The 20266-nt window shown below is 48.8% G+C and overlaps 1 protein-coding gene across 1 annotated transcript in view; it reads left to right on the top strand.

Moving 5' to 3' along the window:
- The first annotated feature begins 252 nt into the window (after positions 1 to 252).
- The window catches only part of ACTN4 (actinin alpha 4), a 71071-nt gene continuing 51057 nt past the window's right edge, over positions 253 to 20266 (top strand). The window contains exon 1 of the mRNA XM_047078108.1: positions 253 to 469. Coding sequence (XP_046934064.1) covers positions 308 to 469 — 162 coding nt within the window. The 5' untranslated portion in view covers positions 253 to 307. The remainder of the gene's footprint in view (positions 470 to 20266) is intronic.

Below are 20266 nucleotides of genomic sequence, written 5' to 3'. Positions count from 1 at the left end.
CTCACGCGGGAGAGGGGACGCGGCTCGTACTTGGGCCGAAAGGGTGGTCCGGGAAGTGGACTCTGCGCAGGCGCCGAGCTCCCCGAGGCGGGTCTCAGCCCTTTCCTGGTTAGGAGGCGCGCGCGCGCGCGGGAGGGCGGCGGCGGCGGCGCGGTGCGCAGGCGCGGCAGGCAGTGCGCAGGCGCTGGGGGAGGGCGGGCTGAAGCAGCTGAAGCGGCGGCGGCGGCGGCGGCGGCGGAGGCTCGGGCAGAGGGGCGGGAGCTGCGGCGGGAGCGGACGGGCTGGTGGGCGAGCAAGAGGCGGCGGAATGGTGGACTACCACGCGGCGAACCAGTCGTACCAGTACGGCCCCAGCAGCGGGGGCAATGGCGCCGGCGGCGGAGGCAGCATGGGCGACTACATGGCCCAAGAAGACGACTGGGACCGGGACCTGCTGCTGGACCCGGCCTGGGAGAAGCAGCAGCGCAAGGTGCGCGGCCCGCGGGCCGGACGGGCTGGAAGGGGCGCTTCCGAGGGAGGCTGGGGGCCGGAAAGGGGGTTGGAGGGTCTTGAGAGACAATTGGAGGGTCTGTGATGGGAATCGGGGGTGTTGAGAAGGAATTGGCGGGATTGGGAAGGGGTTTGGAGTCCTGAGAAGGAATTGTAGAACTTGGGCAAGGAATTGAGAGTCTGAAGAAATCATTGGCGGCCTAGTAGGGAATATGGAAGTCTGAAAAAACGAATCAGAGAGCCCGATGAAGGAATTGGACGGTCTGGGCGGGATATTGGGGGAAATCGAGAGAAGCTCGTAGCCTCTAAAATGGAATTGGGGTCTAAGGCGGGGTGGAAGGTTCAGAGTATGGTTGGGGGTGCAGAGAGAAACGGGGGAGTCTGGAATTCGTGGGCCAGGATGGAATTAATGTCGGGGAGCCTGAACAGGAGCTCGAAGATGGAGGGGGTTATTTGGAGTGCAGAAAGGTCCGAAGGTTGGGGTTGGGGGGAGTTCTAAAGGGGATGGAGATTCTGGAAGTCTGAAGATGGAGTAGGGGTGCTAAGAAAGGAATGTGGAGTCTGAAGAGTAGTTGGGGGGGGGGGACCTGGGAGACTTGGAAGATGAGAAGGGCAGAGGAAAGAAGTGGGTGTGAGACTGTGGCATGGGGTGTGAGGATGGGCAGGGGTGCGAACAGAAGAAGGGAGCTGTAAGAAGTGCTTGAAGGGTTGAGGATTATTTGGAGTGCCCTGTTCTAAAGGGAAGAGGAGAAGATTGGGAAGCAGGAGGAGTGAGGAATTGATGAACAGGGTGAAGGGGATGGTCCCTGGAGTGTTTGAAGAGGGGATTCTGAAGAACTGATTCAAGGTTGAAAAGCTAGGTAGGGGGTTGGATGGAGCCTAAGGAAAAGGTAGTGTGGAAAAGGCGAGCATGGTGGAGAGAATGTGAGCGACGGAATGGCGGGTAATGGGAGGGAGGTTAGTTTAGGAAAATGAAAGTCTCATTAGGAACACAGTGTGTAAGATGGACCGAGGAAGAGGAAGGAATTTGGAGGGGGGAGGGCTTTTAGAGGCGCAGTCCCGGGACTGCAAAGTGGGGTGGTGGGGGGAGGGAGAATAAGGGAGGAAGCGGCGAGTGTCCAGGAAGAATTGCGTCTTTGGGGGGAAAGGGGTGAAGGGACCCTAAAGCAGCGTCTGTTTTCAGGTGGCATGTTGGGGTGTGGAAGCAACTTAGGGGGGACCACAGTAGTGAAAGGGAGATCAAAAGGAGTGGGAGGCCCAGAGGAGGTATTGGGGGGGGGGCAGGATAATTCAAGGTGGTTGAGGAGGGGAGCTCTCATGATAGAAGAGAGGGTTTGAGTGTGTGCAGGAAGAGCCAAAGAAAGGAGTATGTTGAGTGGGTGTGTGTGTTGGGAGGGGTTGTGTGACGTGTGTGTGAAGAGAGTAGCAGGTACTTGAAGTTAGAAGCTTTTAATTTGTTCTGGAGATCTGGGTTTCCTTCCCAGGTTTGTTACTAATCAGTTTTGTGGTCCTGGGCAAGACCCTTGCTCTCTTAGTACAGTTCTGTCATGTGTAAAATGAGGAGGGGTCGAAGGAGGCCCTTCTGTGATGCTGCAAAGATGGATGTGTATGGTATTGGGACTTTGGAGGGTGGGCTTGGTGGAGTTTTTCAGGAACGTGGCGGGCAGACTCAAGGTGTTTGAGCGGTGAGCTGAGGAACGAGAGTGGAGAGTGTGACTGGAAGCCTCTTGAGGGTGTGAATTGGCACTCAGGGTGTCTTTGCAGGCCCTTCCCCCCCCCCCCCCCCCCAGCATGGAGGGAGAGGGTGAAAGGAGCTGCTGTTCCAAGGCAGCCTGGGGTGGGGCCTGGCATAACCTTGAGTAAATTCCCAGCCTCTGCTTGAATTTCCTCATCGGTAGTGGGGGTGGTGGTGGTCTTATTCATTGAGCCACCTACCTCAGGGTGGGCAGTTTGAGATAATCTGAACTGCAAATGCTTTTTGAGGGTAGAGTGAGGTCTAGCCAGCAGCCACAACAATAATTTATTGCCTGAGGCAGTGCTGGGTTGGAAAAGGTTAAGAGTTGCCAAGAGACTTGGAAAGTCGGGAGGGGGACAGGGGGCCACAGGATTATTTTCGAGAATTTCTGGGATCTGTCTTCTCCAGCTCCGAGTGCATGGGAAGGTGAATCCCTCTTTTCTCTCAGGTACTGGAGGTGAGGGAACCTTCCTTTTCCTTCCCTTCCTGTCTTCTACCCTTCCCCAAATGACTCCTTTTGCTAGCTCACTTCCACTCCCTTCTGGGAGTTAGGGTGTTATAGTCTCCCTTGCACACTGGGTGAGGCCGGGGCGCCATTCATGTCTGCCTGGGTGGGAACGAGGACTCAATGGAACCCCAAGGCCTCGCTGCTCTGTGTTATTTTCCCTCTTCCTTTCCTTAAGGACTGGGCAAGGTTGAGGGAAAGGGTCGCTCACAGCGTCCTCTAACTCAGTGAGGACCAGATTCTAGTATGTCCAGCTTTATACCTACTGCAGCAGATACTTACATGTAACTGTTCTTTGCAGGAAAATATTGCTTCGCTGCTGTGCACTCTCCCGTTATGGATCAGGGATCCTTTATGAAGGGGGGGGAGGGGGTAATGGGAAAGAATATATACATAAGTTTGGACTGTCCTTTCCCTTCTAAGAGGACTCCCCCCCTCCCCGCCCCCTGCTCCCTCCAAACAGTCTGGCTGAGTTTTTCGACATTACAGTGTCGCTTTAGTGAATAACAGGTTGCCCTTCTTGCCTCTCCAAGGCTGAGCCCCTGGCACTTGTGCATATACTCACATACTCTGAAAATCTGTGTCCAGGATAGCTGTAGTCCCTTCAAGTGTGTGGAATTGAATTCTTCTAGGGATTAGGCAAGGGTTGGTTCGAGTCAGGGTGTGTGTGTGGCTTCCGGTGAAGCCATTTGCCCTGACTTCTGAGACCCCTGTAACCAAGGCATTACCTGATAAGTAGGTTATGCAACATTTCTGACGTGGAAGGTCCTAGCTTTTCTCCTGGGGATGGGCGAAGGACTGGTCTGGTTTTTGAGCAGATTCTCCAGCAATTACAGTTCTCGGCCACAGTTCTTTCTCCTAGTTGCCAAAAGGGGCCTGGGTAGCCTTGCTACTACCCCTGCTCTCCAGGATAGGAGAGGTCTCTTGACAGCTCGTCCAGAACCTCCTCAGTAGATCAAGAAGAAATGCCTCCTTTGCTGGGCTTGCATGTTCATTGAAACATCACTGCTCACAGGGCAGGGCCTCACTGTTTAGATCCCTGATCTTTGGCTCCGGCTGTATTAAGGGTGAGTTAATTATTTGAACGTTCTGATGGTGTTTTGTTTTTCTCCGACAGGTTTTTTTTTTTTTTTTTTTTTTTTTTTTAAGGCTAACAATAGACGCCCCAAAGTAGCCATCTGTTATTTTGTTCCATTACTTTAATTGCTTCCCTCTTAGGATCTGGCTAAGACTGACAGGTCCTTAGCAGCTTTTAAAATTAAATAACATACCTACAAAAAATAAATAAATACATACATAAATCGATGATAAAAACTTAAACGAACTTAACTATCATCTAGAAATGAGACTGCAAATATGGGAGGGGGACAGCTATGCTCTGCTCTCTCGGGAGATGGGTGGGGGAAGCCACTGAGCCACTAGCACTCTATTCCCTCCCCATCCCCTGACACTGTGTTTCGGAACACAGCTTTTCTGATGACTGCCAAAGAGGGGAGGTGTTGGGGAATGGCCCCGGGAGTAACAGTGCCCCTGGTAGCCACTCACACTCACTCAGTCGAGAGCTGGTCTGTGAAGTGGGAGCGGTGCCTGCTGATACATCTAATCCTAGGCGGTCCAGGGTGGCAACCCAGGGTTGCCCTCTGCCTTTTGAAACACCCTCCCTGGTTCCGGCTTCCAAGACCAACAAGGAGGCTACCCTGGCAGCAGGGAGCTGACTCACCCTCCGGGTTGGGACTGGGGCTAAATGGTTTTATTTAAGGGCAGCCAATTGCCTGGCCTCAAGCAGACTTCCTTGTGGGGAAAGTGTTTGGTGACATGTTGGAGGAAAACAGCCCTGGAAATGAGGGTGATGTTTTAATATCGGTGTTGCTGGTGCTGTTAAACTCCCGAGATGCATTCAGGGAGGTCATTTAAGAGGTGCGAGTGCACTCTCAAAACGTCTTTTTAATCAGATTTCAGGGGAGCAGGGACCAGTCTGCATTCTGGTCTTAAGCCTCTGGGGTGGGGACCTCTGTCATTTAAAATTTAAACACATACTCCAGCTATGGCAGACTTTGGCCAGACGGCACTGTTTTCCAGTTACCTGAGTGAGTAGCAAGAGTAGCAGAGGACAGTAAAGCAAGTGGAACCAAAAGACAATTGATTTGAGAAGGCGCAAGGAGTTTCTGAGACTGTGGAGATGAATACGTTTGGCTTTTGCTGTATTGGTTGACAGTGTGCTGGGATTTGTACAAGCCTTTGACCAAATCTTAGGGTTCTTAAAACAAGGATTCCCTTACTGCCTCCACTGGGGGGGAGGGGAAGGGCAAAAATAATAAGCGAGCAGCAGTTTGCACTAGTATCAATTGCTCCTTCAAGTTTTCTGAATAGCTAAGTAGCAACATGTTTAGCTCTTCCCTGGCATTTTGTATATTTTAACTTATTTATTGTGTGTGAGAGAGAGACAGAGTGTGCACGCGAGCAGGGGAGGGGCAGAGAGAGAATCCCGAGAAGGCTCTGCACCGTCAGCTCAGAGACTGATGCCGGGTTTGAACTCACAAACTGTAAGATCATGACCTGAGCCAAAATCAAGAGTCAGACACTTAACTGACTGAGCCACCCAGGCAGCCCTAGTATATTCTAGACCAGTGTTTCCCCCCAGTTTATCCCTATTTCCTTCCCTTAGTGATGTCCATAGTCTCATCAGTCACATTCAAGTCCCTTCCCTCAGTTCACTCCCACTGCTTTTATTTATGTATTTATTTTATGGAATAACAAAATACTCATGTTACCTTGTTTAAGCTCCTCTTCACCCCTTTTCTTTTTCCATGGAAATAAGAGGCAAGTGATAGCAAGGTGGTCATTCAATGGCAGTGGTGGCTGAAACACAGGTAGGTAGGCAGGCGGAAGTTTCTGCTTGAGCAGATTTCAAATTCTGTCATCCATGGAGGTTTGAAAGAAGTCTTTATAGCACGGGTGGTTTGAGAGTCCAAGATCAGTCCTCGTTTAGGATGACTTTAAAGTTTAAAACATCAAAGCACAGTTATAAGGAAACTTAGTTTTACAGTGTTGGCAGTCTAGACGGCAATGGCCAGAATTTGTTATAAAGTGTCTGAAAGTGGCACAGTAACATGTGCTTTTCTTCAGGAAGGTTTATGAGTTACATTTTAGTCACTATCTCAGGTATCAAGGAGTGTTAGGGTTAGTGGATCAAGAGAAACAATCGTTTTAAATTGCAGACTCTGTAAAGAGTCATCTTATTGGGTGGAAAATTAACCAGCTGGCTGGGAGGAGAAGGATCTTGCCTCCCTCCATCCAGAAAGTGAAATCTTCATGTGAATTTAACTGGCAAGGGTGTCTTTACATCCGTGCTGGTGGGAAGTTTTATCCAAGTAGCGGTCTCCCTGGGATTATAAAAATCTGAGACATTTGTCTTGGTGTTGTGCCTTTTTTGGTTGTGTTCTTTCACGTCCTTCCCCCTCCCCTTCCTCTGTAAACAATCGATGCATTAACTTGGAATGTCCAGGGAAAGTCTTGAAAAGCTGGTTGGTGTAACTTGGTCGCCTTCTCTTTAGTCTGAGCAGCAGTTACTCTGGAAGAAGCCAGTGGCCTTTTTCTTAGGTGTAATTTATTGAAGTGACTGGGAAGCCAATGGATTGAGCTTATTTGGGATTTGCTATTTGCCACCTATTTCTGTGCTGGCATCTGCATTTCTGGGATGAGCCCCATCCCCCCAAGAGTGAGGAACCATCCTGCGTTTCCAGAAGAGACGCGGTTCCCCCAGCCAGAGCAGCTGCCGCCCCTGCCTCCTTGCACCTGCCCTTGTCTCCCTGTTTCCTAAACTTTAGTCATTTGTGATTTTTTCATACCATTTAAAATTTTTTATACACTTAAAACTTTCTTTAAGTCAATTTGCCTTAGTTTTAAAAGGAAAAGTTATATAAGTATGATAAATGAAAAACTCAGCCTCCCTGGCCATAAATAGAAGGAAACTGCAAAAATAAACATGCTGAGAACCAAACAATGTCCTTAAATTCTAGCTAGGTTTTATTCCCGCTGAAGGCTCTGGGCCTGAGGCCTGCTCTCTTTGTTAAAAAGAGAGATTGGCAAGTGTCAGTGAGGTGCTAAAGACCACAGAACCAAGCAGAGACTTTCTCTTTGAAGTAATCAGAAGGTTTACAAGAATATCAAAGGAATAAGCTCATGGTGATTCACGGGTTAATGTAGGACGTGAATAATCCTTAAAATCTCCCAAGTGTGCATGCCACACTTGGAAAAAACGATCTCATTCAACCCTGGAAACATTCCGGGCAGAGTGACTTACCCAGGAACACACACCCCACCGTGCTGTACTTGAACACATCACTCAAGATCACAAGACTCTGGATTTATCTCTGCTTTCAAATGTTAGGCGTTTTTGTTTGTTTTTGAAGAAAGCAGGGCCACTTTGTAAATACAAGAATTGTGGGCTTATCGCTTGCTCCTCACACAGCTTTCTTTTTAAGGCTCTGGCTTTCTTACACATACACACTGAAAGTTTGGCTGCCCCCAGGAATAAACTGCACTGCTCTCCTGTTTGGGTATCTGAATCTTAGATTCTAAAAGGAAAGCAGTGCCCTCCTGCCGAGTTAAGAAAGGCTTATTTAAATGTTTTTCTTCCAAATAGCAGAGCAGAACAGATTCTTTGTTTTCCAGTGGAACTATGGACACAGGGCAGAAGTAGTTGGAAGTGGCCGTTACTACTTGGGGAACACAATGAAGTCATCTTGGGAAATATCGTTGACGGTGTTGAAATGATTGAATGGGATGCTAGAACACCAGCCACACAATAGCATTTGTGTCTTCAGCTTCGGGCAGGAATAAAGAAGACATTGTGGTTTGTTTTATGCTTTTTAAAGTCCCCCCCCCCCCGAAGGTGTGGGTCTGAGTGATGTCTGTCACTGGCTTTCTAGTGGGTTTTTCTTTTCATCTTTCCCCCCCTCCTTGATGGCTGTTGAGAGTGGGTGGAAGCCACATTTCTAGGTGGATGGGAGGCCGTGCCAGGGGCAGGCGGTAGGCCTTGCTCCTCGTTCTCCACAAATGAAGAGAACACATTTGGTTTTTTAATCTCCAAAAAAGCCTAAGATAGAGGGTTTTCATATCCTACCTCCTGAGTAGTGACTCTGATTTACAAATATCTTAATTAGCAGCCATCCAGGAGGGGGGCATAGCAGGAAGTAAAATGGATATATTTCTTTTCTCTTTTTTAAAAAATTATGTATATTTCATTTCGATGGCAGAGAAGGCCAATTTGAGATTAGAAGAACCATCACGGGAGGAAGCTTGAAAGTGATTCAACCACCAGCCATGCTGGGAGGCTGAGGGGGTGTCACTCTAGGAGAGTTTGTGGGTCTTCAACCTGTGTTATTGAAACGACAGGCTTTTACCAAACGCCGAGGGTGGTGTTGGAAGTCTGCTTCAGTCAGTGTCATTGCCTCAGTCTGTGCGTGTGTAATAGTCAACATGTAAGTCTCTGATCAAAATCTGGGTATGAGTAAAAGGTGTTTAGTTGATGTCACCATGGAAACTGAGTCACTTATTGTTTTGGGGAGCGCCTCCATCCCAGAGGCAGCACTAATGGTGGAATGTTGGGCTGTTGGGCAGAAATCTGCCGCCAGCCAGTCTCCCAGGAAAGTCTCCACAGGCACCGTGGCCGTGCTGGGTGGGTGGATGAGAAGCTTGTTTCCTGGTGCAGGAATCGGGCCGGGCCATTTTATCCCTGAAGGGCGTGCGTTTGCGCATGAGAGCGGGAGAAGAAAAAGAGTCAACCATGAAAGCCACTGTTGGCTTTGTGGCTGGGATGTGTGCTTTTTCTCCAGGCATTTAGAGTTGGAATCTCAGCTATGTGACTTCTTAATAGCAGGGCAGAATGTGCCTGCATCTTTTGCCTGCTTTCACAAACACTGACAAATTAAAAAGAACTCTGAAGTTTCCAGCAAATCCCAAGTGCAGTTCATTCCATGATAACATTAAAAACAAAAAAATCTACATCCTTCCTACCCCAACTCTGACAGTAAATAAACTTTTTTCTCCCTGTTACTTCCCCCTTTCCTTTAAGGGATTGAATACCTTTACATTAAACTCTGAATCTGATGAAAATATTTAAATGCTTTTACAAAGTACTTATTTGGCTCTTGCTGGCATGGATTGTGTTTGGAAGAGTCAGGTTTTCTGTTTTGTTTTGTTTTGTTTTGTTTTTTTAATTTTGTAGGCTTGTATGGTCTTCCAGTTCTGCCTTATGATATAAACTCAGTTTCTGAATTCAAAATGTCTGGAAGCAGCTGGTTTTCCAGGCTGGTTCAAGGGCGGTCTGATGAATCAACCCTTCTTACAGGCTGTCTGCTAACCAGTCCTGGAAGGTCTCCAGACGGTAAACATCACCAGGATTGTGAGGCAGGTTTTTTTTTTCTTTTTTTTTTTTTTTTTTTTTTGGTCATTTGAGCTATGCTGCCAAGTCTGGGAGGGTTTGACTTTCTGTAAAACAGAAAGGTCTGTATCAAGATGTCTTTTTCAGAGATGTCAGGCCTGAAGTCACCCAGTGCTATGTCTGCTGGTAGAGTGAGAGGAAATACCTAGCCTGATTTGGGGAGTGTGTTCTTGACCATTTTGGGAAACCAATTTTCCCCTTCCTTTTGTAACTTTCTTTAACTCACTGACACAAAGGCAGTCTGCAGAAAAGAATCCAGTCCGTCGATCCATTCTAGGGACGGTTGGCCCCAAGCTGCGTAATGTCAAGGAACGGGCCCGGCTCTTACCTGCTGCCCAGAAACACCCTGGAGATTCAAAGGGAACAAGCTTTCACCATAAAAATAGAAGACTCACTGCTCATTGAGTTCTCTTTTTGCAGCTACCTTAGACTTGAGAAAGTTCTGGGCCTCTTTAATAAACAACCACAAAGCAATGCTTGCCAAATACGGCCTGCTCCAGGGCTACAGGGTTAGCTTAGGAGACAACTTTCTTGCCTAAAAATAAATGCGTGTTCCTATCAAACATTCCAAGCATTGTTTAAACATGAGACTTCTGAGTAGTAGTTCAGGCTTTGTGGGTTCACTTATATCAGAATGTGGGCAGTTTGGGGAGCCAGCTCCCCATTTTGGGATTGGCCAGTGGCCACCAAGGAAATCAGATGACCAAATGCAAACCATCTTCCATCTCATTTCTGTACATTCTTGATCTATTTATAGTCTGATGGGGGAGACAGAGAGCAGGCATATAAGCAAAACTAGGCAATTTCAGACAAGATGGCGTGATGGGGGTGTCAATTAAATAATAATAATCGCTAGCGTGTTACCCTGTGCTCGACTCTACCCTAAGCGCTCTACCTGGACTGTGAGGTAGGTATTGTTACCCTAACCGGACAGGTGCGGAAATGGAAGTTTAAGTCACTTACTCGAGTGACAGTGCCAGGATTTGAACCTGGAAGGTCTGGTTTTCAAGCCTGTGCTCCTGTATCTACATATACTACAGTCTGGTGATTGGGTATGGCTTGGGGAGAGGTGGGTGAGGGGACTAGGGCACAGTGCAGGCACTTTCGATCAAGAGGAAGATCTTGGAAGACATGATATTTTAGCTATTCTCTAAGGGATGAGGGAGGGAGCCAAGAAAGCATTATGGGTAGGCTGTTCCAAGCAGGGGGACGAATGTGTGGAGGCCATGAGGAACAGAAAGAAGGGCAGAGTGGCCAGAGCAGGGCATGTAGAAAAGACAGTCACAGCTCTCTCAGAGCTTTTTTGTTGGAAATGGCGATGAGGCCTAGAGTCTACAAATTCAGTGCCTCTTAGATTCCATTAGTCCAGGAACCTCATGCTTCCAGGATTCTGGCCCTGCACCCCTTTCCTCTCGGGGCCCCTGGACCGGCCAAACCAGAACTGACTTCTGAAGTGGGAATCCTGGGACTGTGGAGCATTAAACTAAACAAAAGCTTCAATTATCTCTGTGCTCATTGCTGCAGTAGACACCTGTGTTTGATTAAAGCGTTGGTAACTTTTGAATCTGGCATTTTACAGCACTGTGGACTCATGTGGCCTTGTACTGTCTCTCGTAGAGAACTTAACTCTTACCCTCTGAACAAATTCCAGTCCCCTTCAGTCCCATCAAGAGGCCGCTTGATTTATAAAGCATCTCTGGTAAAATGTTGTGGTTGCCTCTTTGAAGTGGGAAGCCAGGGAGCCTGATTTTTTTAACTGGCTCTTCTCCTGGGACTTCCCTTTCTCTGTAAATCCCTCTTCCATTTACTCAGTATTTCCGCCTTGTTTCTTTTGGTCAGGTGCAGCCGTAGCTAGCGTGGTCCTAGTTCCGGGAGATGTACATGCAGGCTGATTGGTTCTGAGACGTTCAGCTTTCCGTACCCCACTGGAAGCCAATCCAGTAACACCGTGGATTTCATTTTGCCCATGGCTCCCCATCTGAAGGCACGCCTGTCAGACTAGTTATGTGGCTTTCACTCAGGGTGGGAGGAACAGCGACACAGCTCTGGGCTGTCGGTGGACACTGTCTACACACAGCACCCAGCAAGAAGCTGAGTTCACAGACCGTAAAGCGTCCACCTTGAACGCAGGCTGGGATTCCCTTTGCCCTGCCCTTTGTGCAATTCGGCAGCAAAAATCATCCCTGTTGAGAGACTAGAAAGGAGTGAATGAATATGAAACCTCCCTGTGATGGCATGGCCAGCCAGCTTCTTGGGCTGGAAAGAAGATGGCGAGGTTTCCACTCTCCTGGCAGAATACCCATGTGAACTTGTTAAATCTTTTAAGTAGCTGTATAGGAGGGGAGATAAGTGCATGTGTTTTTATCCTTATCGCCTTAAATACAAAAATAAAACCTCCCCTTTATAAAACCAGTTCAGAGTGGGAAGAAAGTGTAATGGCAAATGGAAAACGTGGCCAATTATATGGAGTCCTACCCCACGTTTGGGATACAGCTGTAAGTTTCCACGGTGGGTGGCTTATTATGCATTTATGCTGAGCTGAACCTGCTCCAGGCTGTTCCTGCAGATAGAAAAGGAAAGGCTTGGGGGTGGGGGGGGGGGTGGGGGTGAAAGAGCTGTCTCTTTCCATCACACTGTAAAGACTCAGAAGGTCTTTTGAAAGACTTTAGCACTTGTCACTTAGGTAGCAGAATTGGGGGCCGCAGAGCAAAGTGGGTCTGCATTTTATAGCCAGCCAGCATGTTGTGTAACATGAGTTGGGGCTTCATGGGCTGTGGAGTCCAGCACTCAGGTAGAAACATGACCGCCAGGGCCAGACAGCAACCCTCGCTGGGCCCCTCTGCAGAGCGGAGCTCCGCACCGAGCCTTCAGGGGTATGAGAGAAACCGGAGACCTAGCCCATGCTCTCAAGGAGCTCACGGTGTAGATGGGGAGAGAGCAAAGCCGCATGAGACTTCAGGACACTAAGCGGCACGCCGACGAGCCCGCAGCACTCTAGCTGTGTCCCGGGAGAGCAAAGGGGTGAATAAGGGCAGGTGGGGTCAGTCATGGAAACTTTCATAAAGGAGGTGAGTGTTCAGGAGGGGTCGGCCTTTGCCCCAGCTGTGCACAGGTTTCTGGGGGAAGTGTTAGGGGGTCTCTTGTGTGCGACTGAACAGTAGCCCTTAGATGTGTCTTACGAGCAGTCCTACCACTTCCTTCCGCTGATGAGCATTGTCTTTGGGGAGTTTCACGTTTGAGGCACCATGCTCGGTATATCTTAGCCATGCCTTGAAACCTCTGAACAGCCAGATCCCAGGGTCCGAATCCATATCCGTTCACAGGGCCTGTCACTTTCACGGCTGTCGTGGGCAGGCCAGACGTCCCACGTGGGAGTCTGCCCTGACTAAGCCTTTCCAGGGCATTTGCCTTCAGCTTGCTGATGGTCCCTTCACAATAAGCACAGGCCTGAGAAAAAGGAAGAGAGAGAGACTCGCTTCTTCGGTCCAGGAGTCTCTCCAAGCCTTGCGCCTCGTGGCCCATCCGGGTGTGTGATGTCACCACTGCCTCCTAGTCCAGACGACCACTCAGTTCTGTACTGAGATCACAGAAATGAGTAGGGTTGGTCCCCGACAGCCTGGTTGGTTGGTGTGCCACAGTTAACATGCTGTCCCTGGAATGAGGGTGGCCTGGAAGCGTTCTGCCTTGAAAGTTTATTCTTGCCTGCCAAGCTCGGCTTACAGGTGCTATTTTTTTCTTTAAATAAATGCCTTAGAGCTGGCTTGTGGAACTTAAACTTCCCATCCCAGGAAATACTCCAGTGTGTTTAAAAAAAAAAAAAAAACACACCATTCATTCAGGTGCTCATGGCCAACTGTGTGATTCAACTAGTGCAGTGCCCTTGATATGCTTTTCCAAGATTGACATACTTGAGTTGCAGTCTGTGGCCCCACTGCAAGATAAGGTCAGGGTGGCTGCCCCATGCCTCGTTCTTTGTGTGGTTTCGGGTTGGGTTTTTCTCCCTTCAGTCATGATGCTTGAGAGCTGTGACACAGCTCGGCTCATGCAGGTGAAGTAGCGGCTGAAATCATCCAGTAGAACCTGGCCTCCTCCTTTAGACTGCCTGGGATCGGTAGGTTTGCTGTGGGAGGATTTGGTGGCAATGGTGAGGGGGGCAGGTGTTCCCCAGAATGAGCCAGTCTTTGTAGCTTGGCACCTAACTCTTTGTGCCGTTATGGAGAGAGAGCTGCAGAATATTAGCAGAGCCGGTGTGTTTCTTTATCCAGCTTATTATGGCTGCAAGGCGGGGTCCGCCTGACCATCCTTCGGGGGGGGGGGCACTTTTCCCCACTTCTGAAAGGCTGCAATGGAAGTGGACTTCCTTTGAGGAGAGAACCTGAGGCTCATTAGTTGTCGTTGGAGAACGCTTGCTCTGCCCACCTTTTGGGAGAGCTTTCTGGGGGAGGAGTTGCAGAATTTATAGGGTCACCAAGTTTCATGCGCGAACCCGGGCTCTGGGAAGAGCTGCCTGCTTAGCTAGTGGGTTAACCGATAGCACCCAGCCTACCCACCAGACTAGAGGAGGCGGCTCAGATGTCACTGGGATTCAGGCTGTCTCTTGGCCCAAGCAGCTGCAGCCTGGGAGGGGGCGTTGAGGGTGCTGAGCTCCTGTGGGAGGGGGTTCCTGCGCTTCCATCTCCATACTTGGTTCTGGTGACGGGACCAGAGGAAGTGAAAGGTGTGCGGTGGGAGGAGGGTCAGAGCACAGCCTTTAGAGGGAGACAGACCTGGGTTCTGCACCCATGCCCTCCACCTACTGGCTGTGTGACCCTGGGCAGGTGATAGAGGTTAAACCTCAGTGTCCTCCTTTGAACAGGATCATCATCCTACCTCAACAGGCTGACTCTAGAACTAAATGAGATAGTATATGTAAAACACCTGGCCCAGTGCCCGACACATTGTGCTCAATAAATGTAGCTTCTTAATCATCACAGCGGCTCACCATCCTGCGTGCCGGTGGGCCCTGCTGCTCGCATCTTCTCTTTAAAGGAGTTAAAGGGACCTGCTGAGACGTGCAGTTCAGTGGAAAGCCACAACATGTGCCCGCATTCCTAAGGTGCCCCCCCAGGGAGCTCTGAACCCTAAAACCTAGCCAGTACCTTCAAAGACGAATCCTCTGTCAAGTGACAACCCGCACTTGAGCCGTAAGTGACACAACCTCTCCCCAGCTTCTGAGGCCATCTGTGCCTCATTGCCTAGGAGGTAGCTTCTTGTTTCTGAGTTGCGAGTCCTGAACGGTTTTGTGTCTGGATGAGCCATAGGCAGTGCTGGCAAGGCTTTTTCATGAGTAACACACAGCTTGTTATTAAGTTTGGGATAAGCCCAGGGGCTCTTTCCCTGGGTCCCCTTCTTTCCCTGTCCCCTTTCCTGCAAAGCAAAAAAAAAAAAAAAAAATCTTTATCCAGTCAAATTAGAAACAACCTCCAGCTTTGGATCAGCCTGCTTTCTCTCAACTGGTAAGATGTAGAAAGAGGAGGAGCCTTTCGCTACTAACCCCCAAAATAATGATCCAGAAATGCTATCAAACGGCATAGAGGCGTGCGGGAGCCTGTGCCCAGTTGCTGACCCGGAACGTGGGACCTTCTCTAGAGGGCTTAGCGGAGCCATGCCCCTTTCAGGCTCCTTCCCCGGTGCTTCTCACGCCTGCTGCCGCTCCATCCTCTTTACCGCCTTCCTCCTGCCCCCCCTTCCCGAGGTCACTTCCTGATGCCATTCCTCAACTTAGCCCCTATCCCCCCCAAAAGCAATCAAATCCATAACCTAATAAGGCAAAAGAATGAGGAGAATGTCCGCCTCCCAGCCTCTCCCCTAACAGGGCGCAGGGCCGCAGCAAATTTGGAAATTGGAAAATGTTACAACGGAGGGGGCAACTGACTGGTGGGAGGGCTGGGCGTGCAGGCGGGACCCTGCCAGAGGGCCACCCGGTTTGCGCCTTCCAAATCCGGCCGTGCACACCCCCCACACGGTAAAGTGTACCGAAAGTAACAGCCGAGTCAGCTGCACCTCCTGTCGGGATTCTCGCAAGGAGGAGAACCAGAGAACCGAAGGCACCGACATGAAGAGTCCTCAGTGGGAACCCCCTCGGAGAGGCACCCCTCGGTCACGACTGGGACTCTGCAAATCCAAACACTTTCTCCCTCTGAGATGAGCAGTTTTCTTCCCCTTGACTGTGCCAGGGTTAATTTAGCCTGAGCGTTAATTAAAACATGTCGACACTTAGAGTGGGCCCCCCCCCCCCGAAACCTGTCACCCCTCCTACATCATTATCCTGGGCAAATTGACCTTCTCTGACGCAGTTTCCATTCTCCACTCAGGAGGAGGAACAAGCCCCTCTCTGCCTGGGAGCCTGGGGTGGGGTGGCTGGCTGGGCCAGACCTACTTTGTTTTGGAAGGTCAAGCTTAGTAATTAACCTGAACGCTTCTGGGAGGGGGGGTGAAGGAGAAGGAACCAGCGCTAAAGATGTGCCAGGTCTTTCAAATTGCTAATTATCAGCAGGCATGAGGTCATCCGTAAATATATCTAATTCTTTAGCTGTAATTAAGGCGCTCATTAAAAGCGCAGGGAAGTTTTGTTTTTTTTAAAGGAAAAAACACAAAAAGCCTTTGTTTCAACTTGACAGGATGGCTCAAAACAGGCGGAGGACTCAAGGCACAGGACTAGTTTCCTGCCTTAAGAACCTTTACAGGAAATTCACTGAAAACAATATTCTTGACCCTGCCAAAGAGGCAAACCTGGGGTGATGTCATTGTTTGAAGCTGTCACTGCGAGCCTGGCTTTGGGGGAGGAGGGTTGGTGGGATTAAAAAAGGAGTATGTGAGAGAGAGAGAGAGAGAGAGAGAGAGAGAGAGAGAGAGTGTGTGTGTGTGTGTGTGTGTGTGTGTGTGTGTGTGTGTGTGTTTAGCTGTCTGTACAAGAGGCAAGTCCATTGAAAAGCAGGGCAGGAGGGAAATCACAAGTGGGGGTCTTTGAAATATTCTTAGCTGTATTCAACTTTTCCAAGTTTAAAAAATTCTCTCTTACTATTTTTGCTCCTCAAAACGCTGCTGCCTTTTTTAAGAGACAGCCTTTTCTGAGCTGTTCCGCATTTAGTGCTTTCCTTTATAGTTGGATTTGTGGCCCACAAGGCAGGGCGCTGAGTTCGGCACTAGGTAAACGCTGCTGCTTTTCTGAGAACAAGAGGCCCCATCGTGGAGCGTGGAAGCCGAGACACAGGACTAGTTTAGTGTATCTGTTTCTTCCGCAAAAACCATTCTGGAAAACTACCCAATGCCAGTGAGTTGGCATCTATAAGTTGCTAATCTTCCCATGTGCCTCCAGGAACCGTCTGGAGCATCTCTGAAAAAAGGACAAACTTAGCATCTTGTCATTTTTCTTCTGGCTGGAAGTCTAACAGAGAGGCATAAACACAGTCTTAAAATGAAAGCAACAAAAATAAACTCAAACCAGCCCTGCATGAAGACATTAATGCAAAATATGCAAGCTGGCTTACTAGTTATGCGGCAGAAGACAGTCATAAGAAGATCCAGGCCTGGTTAAGGCGAGTTACGTCTTTTGAGGTGTCTTTTCCATAGAATTCCAAATAAACCACGGGTGATTTACACAGATGAGGTTATAATACGGTGTCTCATTTCATCTTTGCATGGTCCAGTTTCTTGATAAACCTCTGCAGTGCTAATACAGGAGCAGGGTTCAGTTTAGAGTGCCCCCCACACGGTCCTCTCCTTAAACAACATCCTAACAGCTTTAGAGGGAAGTTTGGGGATTCAGTAGGAAAGCCATGTCATAAGTTTCCTGCGGTTCACATCCTGTGATCTGTTAGTATTCTTTTTCCCCCCCTCCACTCAACTGTTAGGTTAGAGATATAGCAAGAAAGAAAACCAGCGTAGCTCCTGTCCTCATAGAAGTTACATTCTGGAGGGGAAGATGGGCAATGAAATCAATAGTGAAAATGAACTGGATATTAGGGTGACATGTGCATGTGAATGTGGCCTTTGGTTTACTGTTCTCTTCGACATTGACCTCCAGGTGAGTCCTGAGTGTTTGGTTCCTGGTGTGTGGTTTTATAAGTTCCCCAAGGCCGAAGAGTCACCTTGGGATCCAGCCTTTCCTAGAACTATCCTGGTCTGAGACATGTTGCTGGAAAGAAATAACATGCAGGCAAGAAAGATGCTTCTCCTGGTCAAGGAAGCCAAAGTACACCGGTGTCCCCTACCAGTGGCATTTAGACTTTGTGTGGGGGAAAAGCCTTGGTGGCTCAGTCTGGTCTTCAGTGGATGGATAGAAGAGTCTCGAAGCTGTAAGCCTACTGTTTTTACTTAGATAGTGTGTGTACGTGAGGCAGCTGAGGGGGAGCTGGTGGAGATCATGATGGGGTGGTGGCAAAAACCACAGCCATTGCCTGGGAAGATTGTTGCCCTTGGATTTGCTCGGGCCACTGCTTGATTCTGGAGCTGCTCTGGGCATCTGGAGCCGTGGATTTATGGTAACTGGCAGGAACTGAGCCCCGCATGGCCTCTGGAAGTTGGTGAGGTTAGCACCGCTTTTTGATGGGCTGGTAACAGTCCCAGGGCTGACAGGTCATGCTTGTAGTCCTGGGATTCTGTTCTTTGGGAGCACTCTGGAAATCATCTCTTGGAATGCTAGCTCGCTTGCTGATGAGGTAGAAGCAAGAGTTGCGGGAAGGAGGGAGAGGCAATTGCTGCCCAGCCAAAAATCTCAAGGCTCGGTCTTCAATGTATGGAAACTTTAGTGCTTTTCTGATCTTTAGTGGAAATAGCTGTTCACTCTTAGCACCAGTTGGAAAGTGTTGGCAGCCAAAGGGGGGTCATTCTTCTTGGGCCCCACGGAGCCAGTATATCCTGTGTGTCTAACATTTTCCTGACCATACCTTTGCCCCATCTCAGCCTCCCAGCCCCACTATTTGGAAAGAATGGCTCCTAGGTCTCCCAAGGAATTTAGTGTTTGTACTCTAGGGAGTTGGGGGCCACGTAACACCCTCCACTCCCACCTGGGATTTCAGGTTGTCTCTGGGTCTTTGGGAGCACAGCATGGTGGGGTAGAGGCCACAGGAAGCTGGAAGTTGCGGGGAGGGGGTGCGCTTTGTCCTGGCCTGTAGCTTGTCATTCTGGGTGGGTGGTCCTGTCATTTGAGCCATTGTGAGAGGAATGGATGTGAGTGCTCCTGGTTTTCCTCTGGAGCTGAGGGACTGCTGTCCTGGATTATCATAGGGCAGGTGACAAAAACCAGTGAAGCAGCCTGGGTAGGGGTGGGGCAGCCACAATTCAACTCCGTCTGATTGTGGCCAGGTGGGAATGAAGGCCTGGGACTTCATTTCCCAAGAATTTGGAACATAGTTTTATGAGGCAATTAGTTAAACTTAAAAGAAAAAAACCTGCAAACCATACAAAATGGAGCCTTTTGGGCCCCAAGAGTTACCCATTTGTGACCTCTGACCTTGGACATTTGCATGCTCTTGATCCTGTCTGCCTCTCCTTCGAAAGTTCCTTCTTTCCTCTTGACTGGATTTCTGCTGCTTAATCCTCCTATTGAGAAGGCGAAAATCCATTTTCTTTTGCTCCTTGTTGACAGCTCTGATAAAAGGTGGTTGAAATAAATGGCAGTGAAAACGAGTTGCCTTATCTGTGATTTTCCATCTTTGGACCCTTCCATTTCCTTCCCCTCCACCCCGCCCCCCTTACCATACATAATTAATTATTAGTAGGCTCTTCAAAATTCCTGTCACCGTGTGCTTGTTTTTAGGACCTGGCTCCATGTTTCTGTGAACAAAAATAGCAGAAAGTGTTTTGTTGTTGTTTTTGCTTTAGAAGGCCCCATACAGCACTTGGATACAAAGGTGGCTGTTCTGCACACACAATGACCCCGTGAACCATGCCAACGTTCAAAATAAACAGCCAGTTCAAAGTTTGCACCTAAGCAGCAGGTGTACAGAAATACTTAGGATGGATCACTTAAATTTGACTTCTGGAAGATACTGGCAATCTAGGTTTTGTGAAAGAGACCCAATTCTGAGATCTTTGTAGACAGGCCACAATGTGACACTAATTACTGATGAGGGTTGACGGATTTCTGAAAAATAGGATATACTAAGTGTGCAGTAAATTTGTCGATTTAAAAAATTTGACACTTACCCCTGAAAAATTAATATATTTTTTTTTTCTAAGCTCTAATTGAGGCCCTTGTCAATTGTACGAATGGTCCCACAGAAAAGGATCCTTGTTGAACTTTGCATTTGGATTCGTCTGTCTGGGAAAAGCCAGGAAACTCTCCATAAAGGCATGGCTCTCAACTTTAACTTTTTTGGGCTCTGTTGCCTCCGCACTGGCTTGAGTATTTCCTGGCTCAATTGTTTTCTCAAGCTGGCCTTGAGTCCTTAGATGTTATTTGTGTGCCTAGAAATAGCTGGAGGAAAAATGGTTGTAATGCTTCACATTTCACGTTGCTCACAGACTCTCCGCGGATGGAAACTCTCTCTGCAAGGGAAAGCGCTTCCCACCCAGAAAACCCGCTGGGTGCTGGAGCCTTCACTATATACCCCGGTGAGGAGGATGAGAAAGCTTCTAGCTGTCCACAGACTGTCAGGCCAAGGTTCCTTAGGATAGGGCTCAAAGCAGTAGAAGTTCTCCCGCGTGGGCTTCGCTGCCACTCACATGGACCATACGGGGCGGGGGGGGGGGGGGAGGGGGGACAAGGTTGTGTATTTTTTGATCTATGTCCTTTTGGTGGATTTGGAATGAACGGAGGAGGAAGGGAGTGAATTATGGAGAAGGGAGAGGTAGAGAAACACATCAATAAGGAGCAGAGGGTGAAGCCTTCTCACTAGTTTTAATTTATTTTATTTTTTATTTTTTCTTCTCACCAGTTTTAAGTAATTGATCCCAGCATGATTGATGGAGAAGATGGGGTGGTCCATCCACTAATTGTGTGTTTGTGTGTGTGTGTGTGTGTGTGTGTGTGTATGTTTTAAGAGCTCTGCATTTTTTTTTCTTAATGTTTATTTTTGAGAGAGAGAGAGAGAGAGAGAGAGGGAGAAGA

Source organism: Lynx rufus, unplaced genomic scaffold, assembly GCF_022079265.1.
Source record: "Lynx rufus isolate CCGP_SWC_20201006 ecotype Redwood Valley unplaced genomic scaffold, mLynRuf1.p SCAF_16, whole genome shotgun sequence".
NCBI classification, from domain to species: domain Eukaryota; kingdom Metazoa; phylum Chordata; class Mammalia; order Carnivora; family Felidae; genus Lynx; species Lynx rufus.
Note: the sequence above shows the minus strand (reverse complement) of the source record. Positions and strands in the feature narration are given on the sequence as shown.